The sequence below is a fragment of the Pipra filicauda genome, unplaced genomic scaffold (assembly GCF_003945595.2).
Source record: "Pipra filicauda isolate LSUMZ 115617 unplaced genomic scaffold, ASM394559v2 scaffold64_size3178608_pilon, whole genome shotgun sequence".
Classification (NCBI taxonomy): Eukaryota; Metazoa; Chordata; class Aves; order Passeriformes; family Pipridae; genus Pipra; species Pipra filicauda.
In genome coordinates, this window is record NW_024104809.1 from 2,791,135 (window position 1) to 2,811,489 (window position 20,355).

The 20,355-nt window shown below is 39.1% G+C and overlaps 1 protein-coding gene across 1 annotated transcript; it reads left to right on the plus strand.

The window, feature by feature from the left end:
* Positions 1-102: 102 nt before the first annotated feature.
* On the plus strand, positions 103-20,255 carry ADGRG7 (adhesion G protein-coupled receptor G7). Its single transcript, XM_039388443.1, is given in 14 exon segments — positions 103-208; positions 5,100-5,231; positions 6,030-6,139; positions 6,992-7,056; positions 8,442-8,560; positions 8,639-8,746; positions 10,486-10,646; positions 12,128-12,277; positions 13,488-13,600; positions 14,760-14,806; positions 14,809-15,123; positions 15,320-15,422; positions 17,084-17,314; positions 20,180-20,255. Coding segments are annotated over 14 exon segments (1,836 nt in total).
* Positions 20,256-20,355: the final 100 nt, after the last annotated feature.

The following is a 20,355-nucleotide window of genomic DNA, read 5'->3' on the forward strand; positions in this document are numbered from 1 at the left end:
GTCAAAGTTTTATCAGTAGACAAGCAGTTAATGGTTTACCCATCACAAGATTATGAATGTATAGTACCTTTTCATAGCATAGCACACAGTCTGCTTCACAACATGCCTTCCATCCACTGGGACAGAATGTTTGTTGGAATTACCTGTTGTGTAGTGACTGTGACCCTTTGGGCACTGTGTATTTGGGAACTCCTCAGGTTTAAAGCAGGTAAGAAACATAATTCTACCCCATTTGAACGATTTCCTTAAATATTTAAACATAATTGCTGACAAACATTATTATATCCATGTTGCATGCTTCTCAGGTGCAAACATTTTTCTTCTTACCCTGATATTTAATGAGGTACCCCAAATTCTGTATGCTGTTGTAAAACAGAACAGGATGACAAGCAATCTCAGGAGTGTTTTCCTTGTAACATCTGTACACTGACCATGAATCCTCTGATATAACTTTGAGAAATGTCTTGAAATTTTCTCACTCTTCTGGTAGAAATTTGATTTATTTTTAAAAGGACAAAAATAAACTTCTATCTAGCCTAGTAATTGCATTTTAAAGTGGAAATATTTCACTTTGCATATGCTTATATGTTTGCATGCATATAAGCAAGACATGCTGTACAGCACCTGTTCATGTTTTCATTGTGACTTGCATTACAGAAAAGTTTATTGAAAGAATATCAGAGATTTGCATATTCTATATCTGAAAATCAGGTCAATGCACCCTTGTAAAACACTTCCATGTGCAAACTTGGAGTAGAAAGCTGGTCAGTGTTTCCTCTTAGCAAAATACTCACTCTATTTCTGTGACGTAGAATTTTTCATGGACCTCTATTGGAAAGAATCCAATACTCCTGGCTGCTTGTCCAGCAGAGAGTCAGATATGATTTGAGACCAAGAAACCTAAAGAAAAGTTTATATGAGGATACATTAGGTTACATTGACTTCAAGAGATTTATCAGATGTTTGTAGGGATTGAACATACCCAAGCCCAAGAAGGGACACAAAAGTAAACAGCGATTATTTAACATATGTCATTAATAATCTACCTTTGCTAATATAAGTATATGCTCAGAGCTTTTTTTGACTTGGAGCTAAACACAGATGAGATGGGAGTTAACTCTCAGTGCAGCATGGGGATACCTCTGCTTATGCTTAACATCTACAGAACTGCAAGCAAATGAGCTGCTAGGAAATGGATTTCAACTGCAGCTACTTCAGGGCTGCAGAACACTTCCTTGCCTCTCTGATGCATTGCTTGCTGTGCATAGTGGTAGTGTTTCTTTATTCAGACTTTAACCACAAGTATTAGCATCAACAATGAACTCATGGTGACATAGTATTATGCAAAAATTGTTTAGTTTTAGTTTAGAAATATATATGGTCAAAAATCAATGGGATTCTTGAGATTAATAATGTCTGCAAAATTTAAAAGACAAAGGCAAAGAAGATGTTCTCTGAATCTTAAAGCCAGGAGAACCCTGTGATTTTAAGCTAATGCCACAATTACTGGAGCCTGATGAGTTTTACTGTGTGTGTAGTAGATATAAATGCATTAGTCAACTCAGGAATTTATGTTCAGGAAGGACACAGATTTCTCTTTGAAAAAAAAAAAAGGCTACATGAGACCTTGAATAGTAGGCTAAGAAAAGTTACCAGGAAGCACTAAATTGAGGCACAGCTTCAACTAGGATTAACAGATCCTACGAGTGCCACCTTGTTACAGAGGGCCTCTTTTGGGGAAGGCAAAGTTAAGGCTGATGCCTTTTGCTGCCCTTTGCTGCACGGGCCTCATGGCAGCTGTGTCTGCACCTCCAGGGGCTTTTTACCCTACATCTACCTGCTTTTCTGTTCTGCTTCTTTCAAAGAAGTGTCAGCCCTGTCTTCCTTTTCACCTTTCCCTTTCCTTACACTCCTTTGAAGCCCATGACTAACAGTGCCAAAGCCAGACCCCTGCCCCCAGCCCAGCTGTGGAAGCACTGCCACCACTGCTCCCACCTGAGGCTGCCCCAGCCATCTGCTCCTGCTCCTCAGCAGGCAGCCCAGGGCTCAGGTGTTTTCAGGGCAGCCTTCCTGGTTTGGGGATCCTCTGTGCCAGATTACCCAGCTGTCTCCCTGGCTGTTTTGGGTAGGTGCTCACCAAGCAAGACAGAGGCTTGGAGCTGTGCTGCAACTTCCCCTGTATCCTGTGGGTTCCCAGGCTCCCAATCCAAAGCAGTGTCAGTCCTATGCCATATGGCCCCATGTGCCATGTGCTTGTGCCTGGCAAGTGAGACAGTGCTGCTGAGCAGTGGGGCAACACTGCCCAACCGGGCACCAGCTCCCACAGAAACAAATGTTCTCCACAGCTGCTTAGTTGGGTGACCCAGATCTCAATTGCTGGAGGAGTTTTCTGTAAGATTTCCAGTGGAGAGCCAATGTGTTTTGAAAAGCTGATGGCTAATACGGACATTACCTAACGACATTTAGATGTTATTCCACTATCATCACACACATCTGGCTGCAATGTAGCTGAGACAGCCTGAAACACAATTGCTACATAGCAACAACATGAGCAAAAGCCTAACAATGTGTGCCAAGGACAGAATTACCACTGTCACGTGGCACAGCCCCTATAGTTTGCAATAATCTTCCAGTTCCATGAATGCCATTAAAGAGTAGGAAGTTAGGCAATCTTTTTAGTTCAGTGAGAACATTAGAAATATACAATGGCACATGTTCCTGGCAGTGCTATTTACTTTTGAATTTTCTGGCTTTACTCAGCTTGTCAGCATCTCCAAACACAGGCATTAAAATGTCAGATCAAATGGCAGTCCTCAACTCCAGTTTTCTGCATTATTTCCAAGGCATACACTGCAGCCAGGGCACAGGTGGGTAATATCCACTGTGAACATTATTGGAAGGGACTCCAACTCCATCCTTCACTTAGAGACCAGGTGAGATTGACTGTGAGGTCTCTGGAGATACCCCAGATGTTGGATCCATCTTTCAGAGCCTGAGGTCCACCAATCCCTTCCCTACCGAAATTTCTGCTGCAGAATACCCCCTAACCATTCAAGATTTCCAGTCTCTTTTAAAAAACCTTAACATTTTCAGAGCTTGATGAACACAAAAAATACCACAACATATTGAGAAATTTCTAAGATTTGCAATTTCCCTGATATTGCTTAGACTGTGCTTTTTTGTTTCCTGAAGCTGCAGCAGCGTGTGCAATGACTACTTTGAACAAAACTTACTATTTCCGCCAAAAGACGGAATAAAAATCATCATACGTTCTGGTGGGTGGATAGAGGCTATGGCTGAGACTGGGGCATGGCTGGAGCTTTGATGCAAAAGAACTTGAGAAACCTGAAAATCACTCCAGCAGAAAACTCACAGTGTTCAACAAGAATAAGTGCTGATCTCCGTGCATTGGATTGTGCATTGGTACAGACCAGGAACTTGCTGGCTGAGAAGCAGGCCTGCTGGAAGCTATCTGGGAGTGATGATGGATGCCAAGTTCAGTACGAGCCAAGAGCACGTGGTTCATTGCCAAGGCAGAAGAGCAGCTATGTTATGTGGAAGCAGACAGGTTGATGGACACTATTATACTCTCCCCTTCCTGGCACTGGTGAGGCATCACTGGGAAATAGGTGTTTCATTTTGCCACCTGTAACACAGATTAATCAGACTTAGGGAAGCTGGAGGGGGTCCAACAGGAAGTGCTGAGGACAGTGAGGGGCCTCAGACAGGTGGCATGCAGGGAGCACTTGAGAGAGCTGGGCTTGTTCACTGTGCTGAAGAGGAGGCTGAGGGCAGAGCTAAAAGCAATCTTCAGCTGAGTGGGAGTTGCAAAGACCAATCCTTCTCAGTAACACCAAAAGGAAAACAAGAGGCAACAGTCATAAACTACAGTTTGGGATGGCTGAGACTGAGCATGAAGAGAAATGGTTTGGTTTAAAAAGGTAGCGTGTTACTGCAACATGTCACTGCAACACTGCAACATGAGGATGTGAAGCCTCTGTTTGGCCTAGGTGTCCTCCAGAGGTTCCTTCCACTCCACATTTTTGACACCTTGTCCTGCTAACCCCTTTCTGGCAAGCAAGGGTCAGATATGGTGCTATAAGGCAGACCTCATCTTTGCAGTGTCATGCATCCTTATTGTTCGTAATAATTTCTGTAGAAGGAAAGTATCATTGTATCACGGGGAAACTGAGACCCTACAGAAAATAATACAGAAAATTATGTGAGTTAGCAAAAAAGCCTGTGCCAGAATATGGAGAACACTCCAGGCGTCTTAAGCCCCCCTCAGGACCCTGACCATAAATACGCTTCTTTGAGTCAGTCCTGCTAATGGGACACAGTCAGCTGAAATGTGGTCTGAATCAGCAAAAATTAGTGAAACCAAGATGTTGCAAGTTGTAAGATGAAGCAAAAATTTTCTGCCTGTGTGCTGCAATATTTTCTCCAAGTGTTTGTAGTTTTACAGGGTAAATTTGTGCTCCGTTACAGCAGTATGGTATGACTTGAGATTGTAATATGCTGCTGTACTGGGTCAGGCCATGGGTCCAACTGAGCACATCATCCTGCCTTTAAATGTAGCCAGCGTTGTGTGCTTAGACAAGGTGTAGGGTTTGGGGTGGTCATTCTGTCCCATTCCAGCAGCAACTTCCTGAACCAGAAGCCCCATCTGACCCATCATGGTTCAGAGTCACCAGACAACTGTTCCCCATCAATTGTCCAAGCCCCATTTGAAGCAAATGTGTATCTTTGCCACCTGCTGTGTTCTGTGGCAGTAGGTTACCAAATCTGTTTTCTGCCTGGGTATTAAGACACTGAAAGTGAAGCTTTATAATATTTTACAAATTTTCGAGGACCAAAGCAGTGAAAATAGGAGAGATGGCAAAGAGGATGGGCTTTTAAGATTTCACTGACTTCATAAATATCACTTGTGGCAGCTCAACAGCTTGGGTTTAGACAGGATTTACCCAACTGCTTTTATTTAATTTAGGGCAAAAGATTCAATGAGCTTCTATTGTCTCAACACTCCCTAATTTTTGAAAACTGATCCTTGTGCTAGAAATATTTCATCTGGATATAGGTTATTTTTTCTTTCTGTGCAGTTAATTTTTGTGACGACAGTACCAGCGCAGTGAACATTTCTGCAAGCAATAGAAAACCCCTTACTTTTGAACGGATCACAGTGGGTAAGTATGGCAACTCCAAAGAAAAATGTGAACCCGATGCTGTGAATGGTATGCATTTCTTTCCTTTTGCTTCTAGTTCCTAAAAGTGAATGTAAAGGTTGTGAAAGATGTTGGATTATTAGACAAGATGCAAAGTCTGTGTTTCAAGCCAGAATTGCACAGCTTAGGCAGCAGAAACACGAACTTTTCCACATGGCTTTCTACCCCAAATGCAGAGAATTTAAGGTACACAGGCTGAATCAGATCCATGCCTGTCTAGGGGTGGGCTTAGGGTCAGTTAGTATCTGCTCCTGATAGAGCAGATAGAGCCTTTTGATAGAAGAACAATGTGTTTGTATCCTACTATTTAGCATTAGGATTCAGGATGCTTTACATCAACTGTGGTTCCATGAACTGTCTCAGCTTTCACAGACCTTGTAGAGGAGTAAGTGTTGCATGGCTGTTCCATGTGCCCTTTGCATTTCTTTCATAACATATAAATTATGCTTTTCAAGACATGTTAAAATCTCTTTCTGATATTTCAGTGCTGATGCTGGTGTCTCCCATTTAAAAGGTGTTTCTGCAGCTCTAGCACAACTAAACCTGTCTTATTTCAACATAAAGAATGTCAGCCACTCTGACAAAATTGTGTATATGAATGTAAAACATATTCTAAAGAGAACAACAACTAGTTAAATAATTGATGGTCACTTGTAATATTGAGAGATAAATTTTCACAAGCAAGCAGAAAATAACACTGGATAGGGTGTCACACCCACAGCACAGTTTTAATTCCCAATGAGGTCATGTGCATGTGCGAGTGCTTCTGTACTAACTGTATTTCTTCCTGCTTTTACAAAATTACAGGTAATGCTTCAATAACAATCCAGATGTGCTCCAGAGAAGGGAAAAATCCTACTTTAAAGCCCCACCAAATTCTGAATTGTAATGAAAATCTGGACTCCTTAGTATCACAGGTAATATTAAATTACTATTTAAACAGTGTCTGAGATTCTGCATCATCCCAGGGGACAAAAAAGAGGGGGGATAGGAAATTGAGGCAAGAAATATATATGTTATGTTTTTTAAGACTTAGCAGAAAGCAAAATATTGGCCAAAGCCTTTTTCAGTGGCATTCTTGGCATGTGTCTGCTTTGCAAATGACCTGAATTTCCAATGGTGATTATTTTATTTTGCTTGGGTTTGTCTGAACACAGTATCCCATTCCATATTTCTTAACTGGTCTGCAATTTCCTCAGTCAGGTTCCCAATTTATAGCAATTACCTCTGAACGGAGGCGATGCTGACTCAGGATGCCAAATCTGTAAGAACGTGCAAGGAGTTTGGAGGAGACTGGCATGAGAGCGATACTGACACCAGTACGTTCAGATGGATTAAGAGTGAAGCCTTTCCATTCAGCTCTATGATCAGCTGAACATGGATAGAACATTTCTGTCCTTCAGGAATTCAAATTTAAACTCTCTTGTATGAATGCCTTACATAAAATCCCTAAATCCATAAACCCCTAAGCCTCGCTCAAAGATTTAGCTCTGCTACCTTTGCAAAACATGGAGAGCTGAACATGACTAAGCACATCACAGTGACTGCTTCTCTTCTTCTGCTTCTGTGTTTCATTTCCTTATCACTAGTCCCAGTCGGAAAAAAAACCCAAAAAACAAAACCCTTCCCCCTCAGCTACAATCCCTTTAAGTAAAAGAAGTCCCTTTCCTTGTGCATTTTTGCTTGACTACTGTACCTTCAACCCAATGCTTCACCTGCTTTGATCCTTTACTGGGAGACCCTCAAGCTCAATATTACATTTTTTGCAGTACATAGCCTTCACTAAATGGTTGAAACTAATATATAATATTAGCAGTAGCTATTTCAAATGCCAGTAAGTTACAACATAAGGTTGTTCTTCTGCCATCAGTAATATGGGGTTTTACTGGGAGCTGTAATGTCAGGCTGCCATCTAGTGAGCCAAGGGCCGCTTGGGGAGCTAGGGAATGGGAGGAGGAGGTGTTCATGCCAGTGACCCAGAGCCAAGGTTTAAAAGGATTGATTCCTTTTAAACAGAAATATTTACTTTGAGTCAAAGGTCATGCTAAAAGTCAGAACAGTGAAAACAGGCGTTCATGATGCACTGTTTGTTTGTGATGCATATGCAGATGTTTTCAAGTCAAACAATATAATCTGCAGTAACTATAAGTGCAAATTTCCTTCCTACCCATGCAACACATTCACCTTTATTTTCAACCATTCCGAGCTTTACAAACGCATCAAAACTACATGATTGAATTAATCTTGATAGCTTCCCAACATAAACAATTTGAGAAGAATTCAGTTACTGAAGCTATTCAATTAAACTATTCTCTGACAGGATTAGGAAACAGATTATTTGACCTGATGATTAGCAGATTTTCTGTCTCTTTAAATCTTATTGTTATCTAGCTATACCTTCATATATCATATAGCTAATGCCTCATCTTTTTTTGTGTTTAGACTCTTGAGATGCTATAGACAATTACACTCTACCCATTAAGTGCTAACTAACTAAAATTGGACCTAGCCAGTACTTATAGCAATTCTTATTAGTACCTCCAGCACCAGAATATTTTATTTGATTTTTTTTCTACATTTATTCCAACCTGACACTATATATAATATACTGAATTTAGAATAATGTCCTCAGTGCAGGTTACAAACACTGTGTTGAGAGGCATGATTGCTCCAGATGACATTTCTCAAGTTCTTCTGATGGCTTTTCAAAAAATCCTATTCTGGTTATTTAAGGAATAGTGAGAGGTGTACAGAAGTTCACAGACTCAGAATCTCAATGACCTCAAGACAAAGGAGAGGTCCTGCTGCTGTCTGCAGTTACCTCATGGCAAATTGTGGAGAATGATGGGGCCAGGCTGTTCTTCAAGGTGTGCAGTTTTAGGATGAGTGGCCACAGAGACAAGTGGCAATATGGGAAATTCCAATTAGGCGAGAGAAAATTTTTGCCCTTGACACTGGTCAAACAAACACTTTTCTGAGGGAGGTTGTGGGTATTCAAAGTGAGCCCCTGAACAGACTCATCTCATCCAATATGCAATTTCCAATTTACACCAATATAAACATTGCTGGATTCTTCCGCTTTGGAGAAAGCATGGGGATAGGAAATGAGGAGCACTTCCCACTGGAGAACTAAATCAGAGAGGAAGCTCAGAAACTGAACCTGGAGCTGTACATTAACAAAAAATGGCAGCTTTTATCGCACTCATTTTCTTGATGCAGCCTCACAAAAACAGTGGAGGAATTTTCTTTGACTGGCAACATCTCACAGCCCAATGTTGCAATCCAGTCTGCTCCACTGCAATTAAGATCCTCTATGTTTCTGGTTTTGGCACAGAGAAGTAAGTCCTTTGTTGGATTTACCTGGACACAGCAGTTTGAAACATAAATCCTAACGCATATACTGCTGATTGTTGCAGATACAGCACTGGGAAAGTGCCAGTCAACAAAACTAGAAATACAGGAAAATGTTCCTGGGCTTCTTAGTGACCTCAGTAATGAAGTTCAGATACTGTTCAACATTTTAAGTATCAGAAAATTCTTTCTCCTTTTGAAATTGTACCTGGGAAATTTTTGAACGAATATTCACTAAAAATCTCCTTTGGGGAAAAACCCCTCAGCCAATATAAGCAATTACAAGTTGGTTTTTATGCCTGCTAATGCCATATGGTGGTACAAGAAATGCACATGTCAAATGAGCTGGATAATTTTATTTATAGATTAATGCATACATACACATAATGACCAGAATACTTTCAGTGTTTGGGACTTTTTCATTTGTTTTGTTTTCTAAAATTGAGAGTGTAATGAATCTTTGACCATACCTCTACAAACATCAAGAACTAATACACACTTACTTTGCCTGAAATCAGAAGACATCAACCATTTCAACTAAAATTACTACTACTGTCAGGTGTCAGCCAGGACATACACATCCTGATAGCTGCAAATTGGATTAGCCATTAATGGCACAGGCACTTGGGATATTTCCAGACGTCCACTACTTACTATTTGCAGTGCTCAGAGGATAAATTGGTGTTGACTAGGAAGGAAAAAAAAAAAGTTATAGTTCCTCTGCTTCATTTGCTTCAGAAGCTGGGGGGTGTGGGGCAGCTGAGCTTCAAACGTGCATTTCTATGACATCACAAGAGTTTCAGATTGGGCACCTGAAACCTGCAGGCTTGTCCTCAGTCTCTCAGTGTAGTGTCAGCGACACTGAGACATCACAGCACAAGAGTATAATGAAGGCAAAGTTAATGGAGCACTTAGACATCACAATGCTGAATATCATTTGAATACAAGCCGGCAGAGAAATTAATAATTCAGTCCTCTCACTAGGGTTAGAAAAGACTTGAAGAGATAAATCAGGTAGCCTCACACTCCCAGCATCGACAATAAAAAAAATCACTGAATAGCTCATTATCTGGTCACTGTACATTCTGTTCACTGTTTCAGACAACAATCCTGTGGAAAAACATTGTGATCATGTAATTAAAGCCTTTATCATAATACCAGTATACCATAACACTTCCCTCAAGACAGCTAAATTGAAAGCACAGCTTGTCTTAAAAACCCCCCAATAGATTCCTTCAATATTAAGTGCATCTTTTTGTAGATATAAAGCTACATTAGTCTCACTTGATGATCAGATCAGAGAGAGATCAAATCAGTCTCTCTTGATCTTAATTCAAGTATAAAATCAATAACAAAATCCATTATATAATCCGGGATTTTTGCTCCCTCACTTAAGCAACAATTAAGACTAGTGATTTAGGTCACTTAGATGAACTCCAATTTGCTAGAAGGGTGCAAAAGAAACAGAGTCCAAAAGTCGGATCTGAAGGCAAAAGTCCAGCCAACCTCTAACTTCCTCTAACTTATCCTCTAACTTCCCACTAACTGTAAATGTCCCTGGTGTGACTATTTCTCATTTAGTGTTATTAAAAGCCTTGCCATTTGAAGTGTGTGTATATATCGGGATTTAGGATATTATTTTCCTAACTTACCAGTATTTTTCTCCAGAAATGATATTAAGAGAAGGGTTTTCATTATTTTCACACTCCACCTCAGCAAAAATTGAAGATGTCTCTTGAGGTTCATGGGAAAGCAGCTCTTCTGTGCTACTCATATGAATTTTAATTAAATATATAAACAAAAAATTCCTGTAAATTCAGAATGTGTGAAACAGCATAGTGTGGGCTTCTTTGAAAGCACCAGCTTCTCTGACATATGCTATCCATACTGCCTTTTTCTTTGCCTTGTGAAGGTTCATCAGACAATGGAAGTGTTGGATTTGTCCTGTATCAAAACCACAAACTCATCCAGTCAAGGATTTATCAGAGTTGCAATAGTTTGTCTAAACAAATCATCTCTGGCAACATTGATGGCGAAAGAACGAGCAGTGTTATAATAGCCTTTGGTCCCAAGGTAAGCCTCTGTACAAAATGCCATGTTTATTTTGAACCAGCCCTACTATGTGTCTTCAGGACTTATGGAAAGACACTCCAGCAAGCAGAGGTTTGTTTTTTTTTTTGGCACAGTGCCCTGTGGTAATAAGCAATTGACAGAGTTTGTGGGATGTATAGGTGACATAAATGAAGGGTGTTTAGAAAATGTGGCATAAAAAACATTTTTCAACTTCTTTATTTAACAGCTGATATTGCCAACTCAGTACTGTTAACCTAGGACATTTGTACCCAAAACACTATTCCATAAAAAGTTACAGGTATACCAGAGTAGATTTATCCTAGGGTACATTAGTCTTATATCAAGAATGAAAAAAACCAGGTCCCTGGAGGACAGTTTTTTCCTCCAGGAGACTACCAAAACTTTGGAAAACAAGAAAATTCAACAAAACTGGCATGGCCCAATATACGTACCAATGTGGGGGGTGTTCATCTTTCAGACTATCTTTTAACTCTGGCTTCCAATTAAAACCATTGTGTGCTTTGTTTTGACTTCATCCCCCAGGGACTGTTTCCAGATGTTACTGCTTTCTTGCAGGAAATGCTCTATGTGACTGTCCATTTGCCAAAAAACCCGAATTTTTAGATAATATGTATTCATGTTTGGCATGGTTTCTCCAGAAAACAGTAGTTGGCCTCTTCTTACAATATTTAACAAAGCTTTTAAGCTCAAGTGCATCCATATTACAGATCATAATCATCACCATGTGTTAAGTATGGATATATATAGTTACATACAGCTAAGTACAGATATGTATAAGCACATGGGAGATGTGTCATTTCTAAGGAAATTACTGAAACAAACTTATAATTGATTTTTCCACTCCTACGATTATTCCTCATTTTTAATTGAGCTGCCTAATACTGCGAAGAGTTGTGTTCGCTTCTTATTTGCACTTCAAGCTGCTTGTTGCTCATTAAAATGCAGTTCTAATTGCAGTATCCTGAAGAAGTATGTTGTCCGAAAGTGACTGCATGCTGTTTGATGTATGATTGCGTGAGTGCCACTGTGATGCAGGAGGGGAGGGGATGGTTCGCAGCATTTATCATTGTTTGCTTCCTGTTACAGCGTGGATTCAGCTCAGGTTGGCAGTCATGTAATGCTACTGATTTCTGAAAGCTGTTGTTTGACTTAGGCAGAATTCAATTGGCAGTTGTTTAATGCTCAGTCAATGGGAATCTGAATCCGAGTTACCTGAATAATTCACAGAAATGGGTCACTTCATTGGCAATTTTGGCTGAGAAAGGCACATAAATAAGCTCAAAATGCAAAATTATGCTGTTATTGATATCTTTCATAAGGTTTACTGGAAACACATGCATCTCTTAGTAGCTGTCAGCTCCCCTTTTAAAATCAAATCATTGTCAGAACACGCTCTTTGCTAGTGCCTATCTCTTTATGTTTCTGTAGCCACTTTTTCTCCTTGCAATCCCAATCCATAGTACAACACATCTGAACTGCAGCTGCGTGATCATGCCCGTGTCTTTTGGGACTACTCTGCCAATGACTGGAGCACTGCCGGCTGTGCAAAAGGAAGAGACCAGTTCTTGAGATGCAGGTGTAATCACACGACTAATTTTGCTGTCCTGACGGTAGTACATTGTAGTTTTTTTAATGGGAAGAGTCTCTTTTGTTTTTTTTTTTCATTTGTTTAGTTGTTTTTAACTATAAGACCAGCATGTTGATATACAGGGGGATAGACACGCTGGGCTAGAAGGCACAGGAATTTAAGATGTCCCCATGTACTTGCTTCTGACCTGTGGCAGATCTGCAAATTGTGACATGCAAGCTGTGCCCAAGCTGCTGGAGAGCCAAATGTATTGGCAAGTCCTGGCTCTGCACCCCTATTGCTGCAGCTGATTGTTAAGTGAGGGTATATCTAAAGTCTAAGGTAGCCCCAGAAAAAAGTAGAGTAGCCTGGAATCTGGGCTAGCTGTGGCACTGCCTTGTGCTGGGTAAATAACTCAAAGGATTTAGCATTACCTACTTCCTTTGCTTATATGCTTATAAAAAGCAACTGCTCTGTAAATATTAAGCCTGCTATCATAAAGTTTTATACACTTCTCTCTTGTACTAACAAGACTATTTGGGAATGACTGTCTGTCTCTGACGTTTGTTATCCTTTCAGTATTTATTTCAGCTTTTCTAAACAAAACACACCCCGGATAAAATCGGATGTCTGTGGTCACTAACTTCAGCAGGGCCAGGATTTCAGAGTTTCTTTTTACTCTGTCTTCATAAAATAGCATTTCCATATTTGTACTATTTACTTATTTCTGTATTTCCCTTTATCTTATGCATGTCCTTATGGCACAAAGTGACTGCATTCTAGAGAAGATTGTCATCTGTTTATGCAAATGCAAGAGTATATTCTGTTCCACTGAATACATTTACATTTTCTTGCTGCTTTATTGTCAATATACAAAGACTGGTTTCAATTAATAATTATTTGTAACATCTTACGTTAGACCGAGAAGCCAAAACTCAGAATGTTCACCAGTATGAAAAGTTAAAGCTGTTTCTTCCAGTTTGTGTCACTTTGCATTTTTCTATGAATAATTTAATCTGCTATTTTGCTAAATATTTGATTTACACTGTTAAAACTCTTTTTGGCTTTCTTCAAAAGCTTCTCTTGTTTCGAAGTCCAGAATAATTTTGTGTGATCTGAAAATTTTGGCAGTGGCTAGCAACAGACATAACTTTACTAAACCATTTTTGGTTTTATGTGCAACTAGAAACGCAAACTTCAGAAAGAAATGTATCTCTTCTCATCTGACATAACTGATACAATTTGTTTTCTAGGCGTTTCAGATCAAATATAAATACGCAAAGCCTTTGGAGTATATTTCTTATATTGGTCTTGATTTGTCCATGGCTGGCCTGATTGCTACCACTTAGTTTCAAATATTCACTAGGTAAGAGGGAAGATGTAAAACTGCAAGTATTTTACACTAAGTTACAATACATTGCTCTGTATATAGTTTGTGGATACACTTCGAGCTTTTCAGTTCACTATCTCACTCAATACTATGCTTTAAAAATGTGTAACAGCATTCCACCACCAGCTTGACCCCCCTTGTACCCTTGTATTACAATTTCTAAACAATTATCTTTCTTCTAGCCAGTAACTGCTTGTGCTACTGTTTAATTGTGAGTGACTTAATACAAATACGATTGCAACAAATTTCCTTAATGGATGTGTCTGTGATTAATGGTGACATGTGATTCCTCTTTGAACAAGGAGCAAAGTCATGCCAACAGAGCTGTAGTTATTAGAGATGAATGCATGTTTTTCATCCTACTTGTACTAATGTAGATTTGAGCAATTCCATCAAGGTCAATGTTTTAAGACTGTAGGAACTTCCAGACTCTGCCTCTTAAATGCACTTGTTTTTAATAATATATATTTATATACATTATATACAGTTATTTAACTATAATCTTAATTATATATAATTATATAATATATAATTATAATTATACATATATTATATAATATATGTATAATATACATATTATATGGAGGTGGTAGAGTCACTGTCCCTGGAGGTGTTGGGGTAAGATTGGATGTGGCACTCAGTGCCATGGCCTAGTTGACGTGGTGATGTTGAGTCATAGGTTGGACTCGATGATGTCAGAGGTCTTTTCCAACCTAATTCATTCTGTGATAAGAAGTTTGGAAGTAGAGTTTTATTATTCTCTTTGCACTTTGGAGAATGTTTGGGAAATATGTGTTTTATGCTACTTTACTTCTTAACACTGAAGAAAAGGATTCCAAAAAGAGCAGAGTGGAAAAAGGAAAATGCATCCCAAACTGCTTTTAGACAAGGCCCAGTCCTAAAAGTTGCTGGGTATTCTCTGTTCTAGTTGAAATCTGATAAAACTGATGGATTTGGCAAGTTGGCTAAAAGTAATGATGATACGGTTTTGAAAAAAAGTTATTGTTTTGGTTTGTGTCTATGTTAAAGGCTGTACTCTCTAGCTTGCTTTTAGTATAAATAGACATGAAGAAATATTTTACAATTTTTCTTATTTTGCTCTACTTTTTTCTCCTAAACATATTCCTACCAATAGGAAAACTCTAAAGTCATCTGTAACATGAATGTTAGCGAGTCTCTGCTTTTAATGCTCATTTTTAACATAATCTTCATCTCTGGAATTGAAAATCATAATGCCAGGAATCACAGCAGTGATACCACCAGCTACCACCAGCAATACCTTCCTTATGATAACACCAGTAACACCTTACTCACTTCTGACACGGTAGATCCTCCCACAGACTCCTGGTGTACAGCTGTGGCTGTCCTACTGTGCTATTTTTTCTTGGCAACATTTACGTTGACCGCACTCAATTCTGCACAATTGTACTTATTGTGGCTTAGAGCCACGAAGCCGCTGCCTGGACATTTCTTTGTAACCATGTCAGTAATTGGATGGGGTAAGATTTAAAGTTGTATATATTGCAACTTTTACGGTACAGAGTGCAGTCAGGGAAAGTTGTAAAGATAGGGGATCAGCAGAGGGCAACTAGAATCAGTGTCTCTCTCTGGTTTAGTGCCATGTGATTTAATAATCTTCTGTTAGTGCTCACACTACTGGTATAAACTGAGCTTTTTTTCATTGTCTTGATACAGCACTGAAACCAATAGCTTGGTCACTGGCACAGCAGCACAGGTCTGCTGTGTGCAGGAGACATTTTCACAGTAATCAGGGCATTAAACAATCTATTTCTGCCAAGTAAAAGAATCTTTCAAATACGGTGATTGCATATATGGACTAAACCCCTTAATTTAGATATCTCTGAGGTTCCTTGTGACTTCAGCCAGAGCCTTGAATACATCCAAAAGCAAGGAGTGACTGTCATTATTTGTTACCTATTATTTATTAATGACCAAACAACACATTCTAAAGTCAGTGCAGCAGTTAGTAGCAACACTGCAACCTGAAAGGGAACTACTTGGAGAACTGAAGAATGCAGACAGATGCCCACATTGAAAAGTGAAAATCTCAGCTTCCTTCAAGAAACTCTTGTAATACAGTGCACAGGAACATCTGCCTTTTCCATGTTGTGTATTCGGCTTGTGTGGTGTGTTGTTCCTGATGGCTCCCACCAAGCAGTTTTCAACCCTCATTGTTTCATTATTATGTTTTGCATTTACAGAGGCAATTCCTCTAAAACATTTAGAATTTGGACTATATGTACAAGCTGGAAAATGTCCAGCGAAAGTTGCCTGACTACGTGTCACTGTGCTCCAGGTATATTTGCATGACAGCACAGCATTAGGTTCTTCACTGTGTCTTGTGACTAGTTAGTTACACATGTCCAAACAGGGTGATTCTGACTCACTGCTTTGTGTATTTGCTTTGAGAGCACAGTAAATGCTTGGCAGTCTGGAAGTTCTCTGTTAGGGCTGAAGAAGGAACAGACTTTAAGAAACATGTTTATTACCCAGATAAAAACTTGTGAATGAGGTTCCTTCCCATGAGATGTGCTGCCTAGTGAACAGGCAGGCAGGAGATGAGGAAGACAAGAAGTGAAGCAAAGGCATTGAGGAGGCAAACCTGCATAGCCATGCTTCTTGGAGGGCAAAAGTTATGCTCTGCATCAATCTGGTATGGAATGTAAGGGTGCTTGGTGCAATGACAGTAAACCCCAATTTAAATCCATAAAAGTGAGAGCAGAGCTGGGTCCAGCCAAATGAGAATTATGACTTTCCCAGCACAGCTGAACACCAGGCCAGTTCTCTAGCACCTTGAAGAAGACTTACTTGCTCTGTTTTACATCAACACTCCATGTATTGTCACAGGCTGTATGTCACAAACTCCACAGTGTACACTGTATTATTTAAAAGGGGACTGCTTTAATTTTTATAAGTTCCATGGAACTGATCTTTTCAACAAAACTTAGTACCATTTCTTCTTTCCTTTATGTACAATTTTTGTGATTGGAGCAAATGAAATACCTTATCTCTAAGTCTCTTCAGGCTTGAGAGAAACTGGATATTCAAACTTCACTGGCAGCTTATTCTTATATTGAAAATTATGCACATTTGGATTGAAGTTACAAGCATTATAAAAAACTTATAATACCTAAAATGCGAATTTTCAATGCTTCTTGTTGCCTTGGTAAACCTCACTTTTTTTTTTTTTGTTAAAGAAAGATACAACCAAGCTGCATACTCCAAGCACAAATTAGTCTGATAAATTTGGTTACATTTATTTTTCTGGATTTCTTTTCTGGATGATACATCAGACAAATACAGAGAAGTGTATACTCTCAACTCACCTGAAAAACATACCTTTGCAATACAGCTCTGAATAAATACAAAGTTTAAAGCTCAAAAAGATATTAAATAGTATAGAGAAAGATTTAATAACTTGTGTGTGTGTGTTTGTAGGAATAAAAAGGATTCACTAATGAAAAATATGATTAGCACTATCTCTACATTTGTAGTGCTCAGAATCACCTGGATGATAGGCTACCTCATGTTAATGAGTCATGAAAAAACAAGTCTTGTTTTCAGCTGTCTGTTTTACATTTTGAATGCTACTCAGGTAAAGTATTTAGCAATTCTGAGACTAATAATTGAGATAAAAAACCAAATCAGATTTATTTGTTCTATAGCTTGGTATAGCAGGGGAACTTGTTGGAAAGCAGTTACAGGGATTCAGAACTTCTGTTCAGAAAGGGATGCTATCCTTCTGGTCTGTCACATATAAAACTCTTCCCACTGTACAAATCAATGTGGGATTTTATTTCAAGGTCAGCACTGAAAAGACCGTCCTGTCTGAGTGGCTTATACCAAATCATATATAAAATAATTTTCAGAAAGAATATCAGGAAAAAAACCTTCTGCATTAGTTGTTGGAAAGTAACCAACGGGGAAGTAACCAGAGCTTCATGGCTTGAGACCTTTCAGAATGATGCTGGATAAAAGCCTACAGGAAAGTCATTGCATCTTCTTTCCCTGCACAGCCCTGATGGGTTCTTGGATTTATATTCACATAAATATGCCCCTCCATATAAGGCGTATGAAGTACTTGGAGTAATGGATTCTTCATTACCACACCACTGGATATTTTCTACAAAACAGCTAATTGGAAATATGTGAAAATCTCCCCATCCCTAAACATTAATTTGTTTGTTATCGATCTCCTGAAAACCAAGTGCCTGTACACAGCGATGACCAGATCTACAAACTCTCTGTGCAAAAAGTCCTGAGGTGATTATTACTGCTGTTGCCTTAAGAGACCGCAGGGAAAAAAGACTCCAGGCCAATTTAGTGTATAAGATAAGATAAAGAGAGCAGGTACTTTAATCTCAGGCCTGAGGCCCAGGGAATACACATGATGTGCACCTTCAGACACTGGTTCTATGATCTTATAATAAGGTCCATCCAACCCCAGTTCTGTCCACCCCTGGTTCTGCCCTCTGACACGCCCCTTCAAGGTTAACAGGAGAGTACCTGTATGGAAGGAAGCATACCCTGACTTGAGCATTCTTGGTATTCTCATCCCATTCTCTCCTGTGCGAGAAAAAAAGCCTGGGAAATTTAGACAGGCAGTTTTTAGAAACTATTTCTTTATTCTGCTCTCTGAACAAATATATTTACATGTTTTGTCATTGCTGGTTTTAATAAAACAAGAACACACCATCTTGAGTTTTAAATAATCTGGTTTAAGAAGTGTGGTCAGATTTACCTCCCACTTTCATGTTTTTTGAAAATAAATGCCATGTATTTTGAAAACTTCCAATCTGCTCCAAAGAGAGTTGTGGGCATGATCAAATGTGATGTCTGAACATTTTGGGCATCATACATGAGACTTGCTAAATATCTTCACAGAAGTGTTTCATCAGTCCTGAAAAGTTCCCCATTTCTTAGAAATCTGTGCTCTCTCTCTCTGAGGAAGAAAATAAGTGTTCTGTGGCACTAACAAGCCTCCAGAAACAACAGTCACATCAGATACGAGGTTGAAGTTCATCACTACTGCTCCAAAAAAAGCAGAAAAGGTTATTGAAAGTTACCTAGGAAAGGTAATTCATACTATTTTTTTTGACAGGAAGTTCATGGTTTTTTGGGCATCCCTTTTTATTTGTAAATCAAGTGTCTAAGTGCTTGCTTTTGTCAAGTCCTTCAATTCCATTGAAGAAAGGTATTTTAGAAATTTCTGTGGTTTAGGAAAGATGGTGTTTGATTGTATTGTTAAACACAGCTAGGTACTGTGAGGATGGCTCCTTCAACGAAGGATAATGCTTTCTAATAACTGATATTTTTTTCCCCACAAACAAAAACATTCTCTAAAGCACATCCCATTACATTTTGAACATGGCTCTTTTAAAAACCTAATAAAAATATTTTCTCCATATTATCCTGAAAAACAAGCAAAAAAACACAAGAAGAATTTGAAGTATTGAATTGGAAAAGTATTGACTTTTTTACTAATTAAATGAAATATCCTATGTGTATTTCAGATGTTAATAAAATGCTGTTACAGCCTACACTGACCATGTCTTGCCTAATATAAAATGTTTTCAGCATAAAAATTCACAGGAAATTACGTGTTTTATAGCTTTTTTTTTCTCATCCAGGGAATCCTAATTTCAGAAATGGAACGAAGTAAAATAATCTTTTTCAGGTTATATGCTTAATTGTTACAGGAACAATAGTTCAGCTCTTATCTACACATGGAATATATTTATCTCCATAATGTAGTGAACTTTGGTATTGTTTGTGATATGTGAGCTTTAAGAATCATGAATTTTCTTCTTAACACTCTGGAAACACTGATAAAGAAATGGATTGGAGGAGGACTGAATCATTAGTACAAAGGTATGAAATGTGAGCAGCAGAAAGTATAACGGATTGATAGGTCCAATTTCTCAGATCTTTCCTATATTTTTAATACATTTTTAAAATCAGAGATTTTTTAATTGAAAATGCCAAAATTACATCTAAATATTTTCTAGTAGTTAGCAAAGACGCTTCCTGAACTGGGCCGCTCCTCCTCATTAAAAAGTTTAGAATTAAAAATGTGTATCGCGTTCTTCTTTTTTCACCTCCATTTCAATGTGAATAACAACTGCTAACTGCAAGTTGGGATACTCCTCTAAGCAAATACAAAGCTCTCAGCAAGGACAAATACTTCAAAAATCAAACAACTCTTGACATTTTTCTTGTCCCAGCAGAAATCACCATTTGGAAGCCTGGCTTTTCAAGACACTGAAGGAAAAGGTGTCTTCTCAAGGGCATCTTTAACTCCAGGAAATAACTAACCACGGTCGTGCTTTAGCTAGCTCTGCATAGGCACTTCTGTCACTTGTACTAGCACAGTGCAGCTTCACTGATAAATGAAGAAAAGCAGCAGAAATCTCAGATATCCAAGAACAACAGCAGGTCCAGCTCCAACAGCACTGGGAGACGCACCTTAGGATTCCATTCCTGCACCTCTGACAGACAAAACTCAGGGCTCAGTTTCATGTTTTCCTCTCTTAGGCGGACAAGCTCCGAACGCAATGAATGTGTGTGTGTGAATAGTAGCGAACGCCTAGAAGTGACTATTCCAGGATGAACAGGCTCCCGTGCGAGGGTGGCGGCGCCTGACAACTACAGGAGAGTTTTACGGCCCGTTTTACTTTTCAGCACCGCCAGTCCTATGCGGGCCTAAGGTT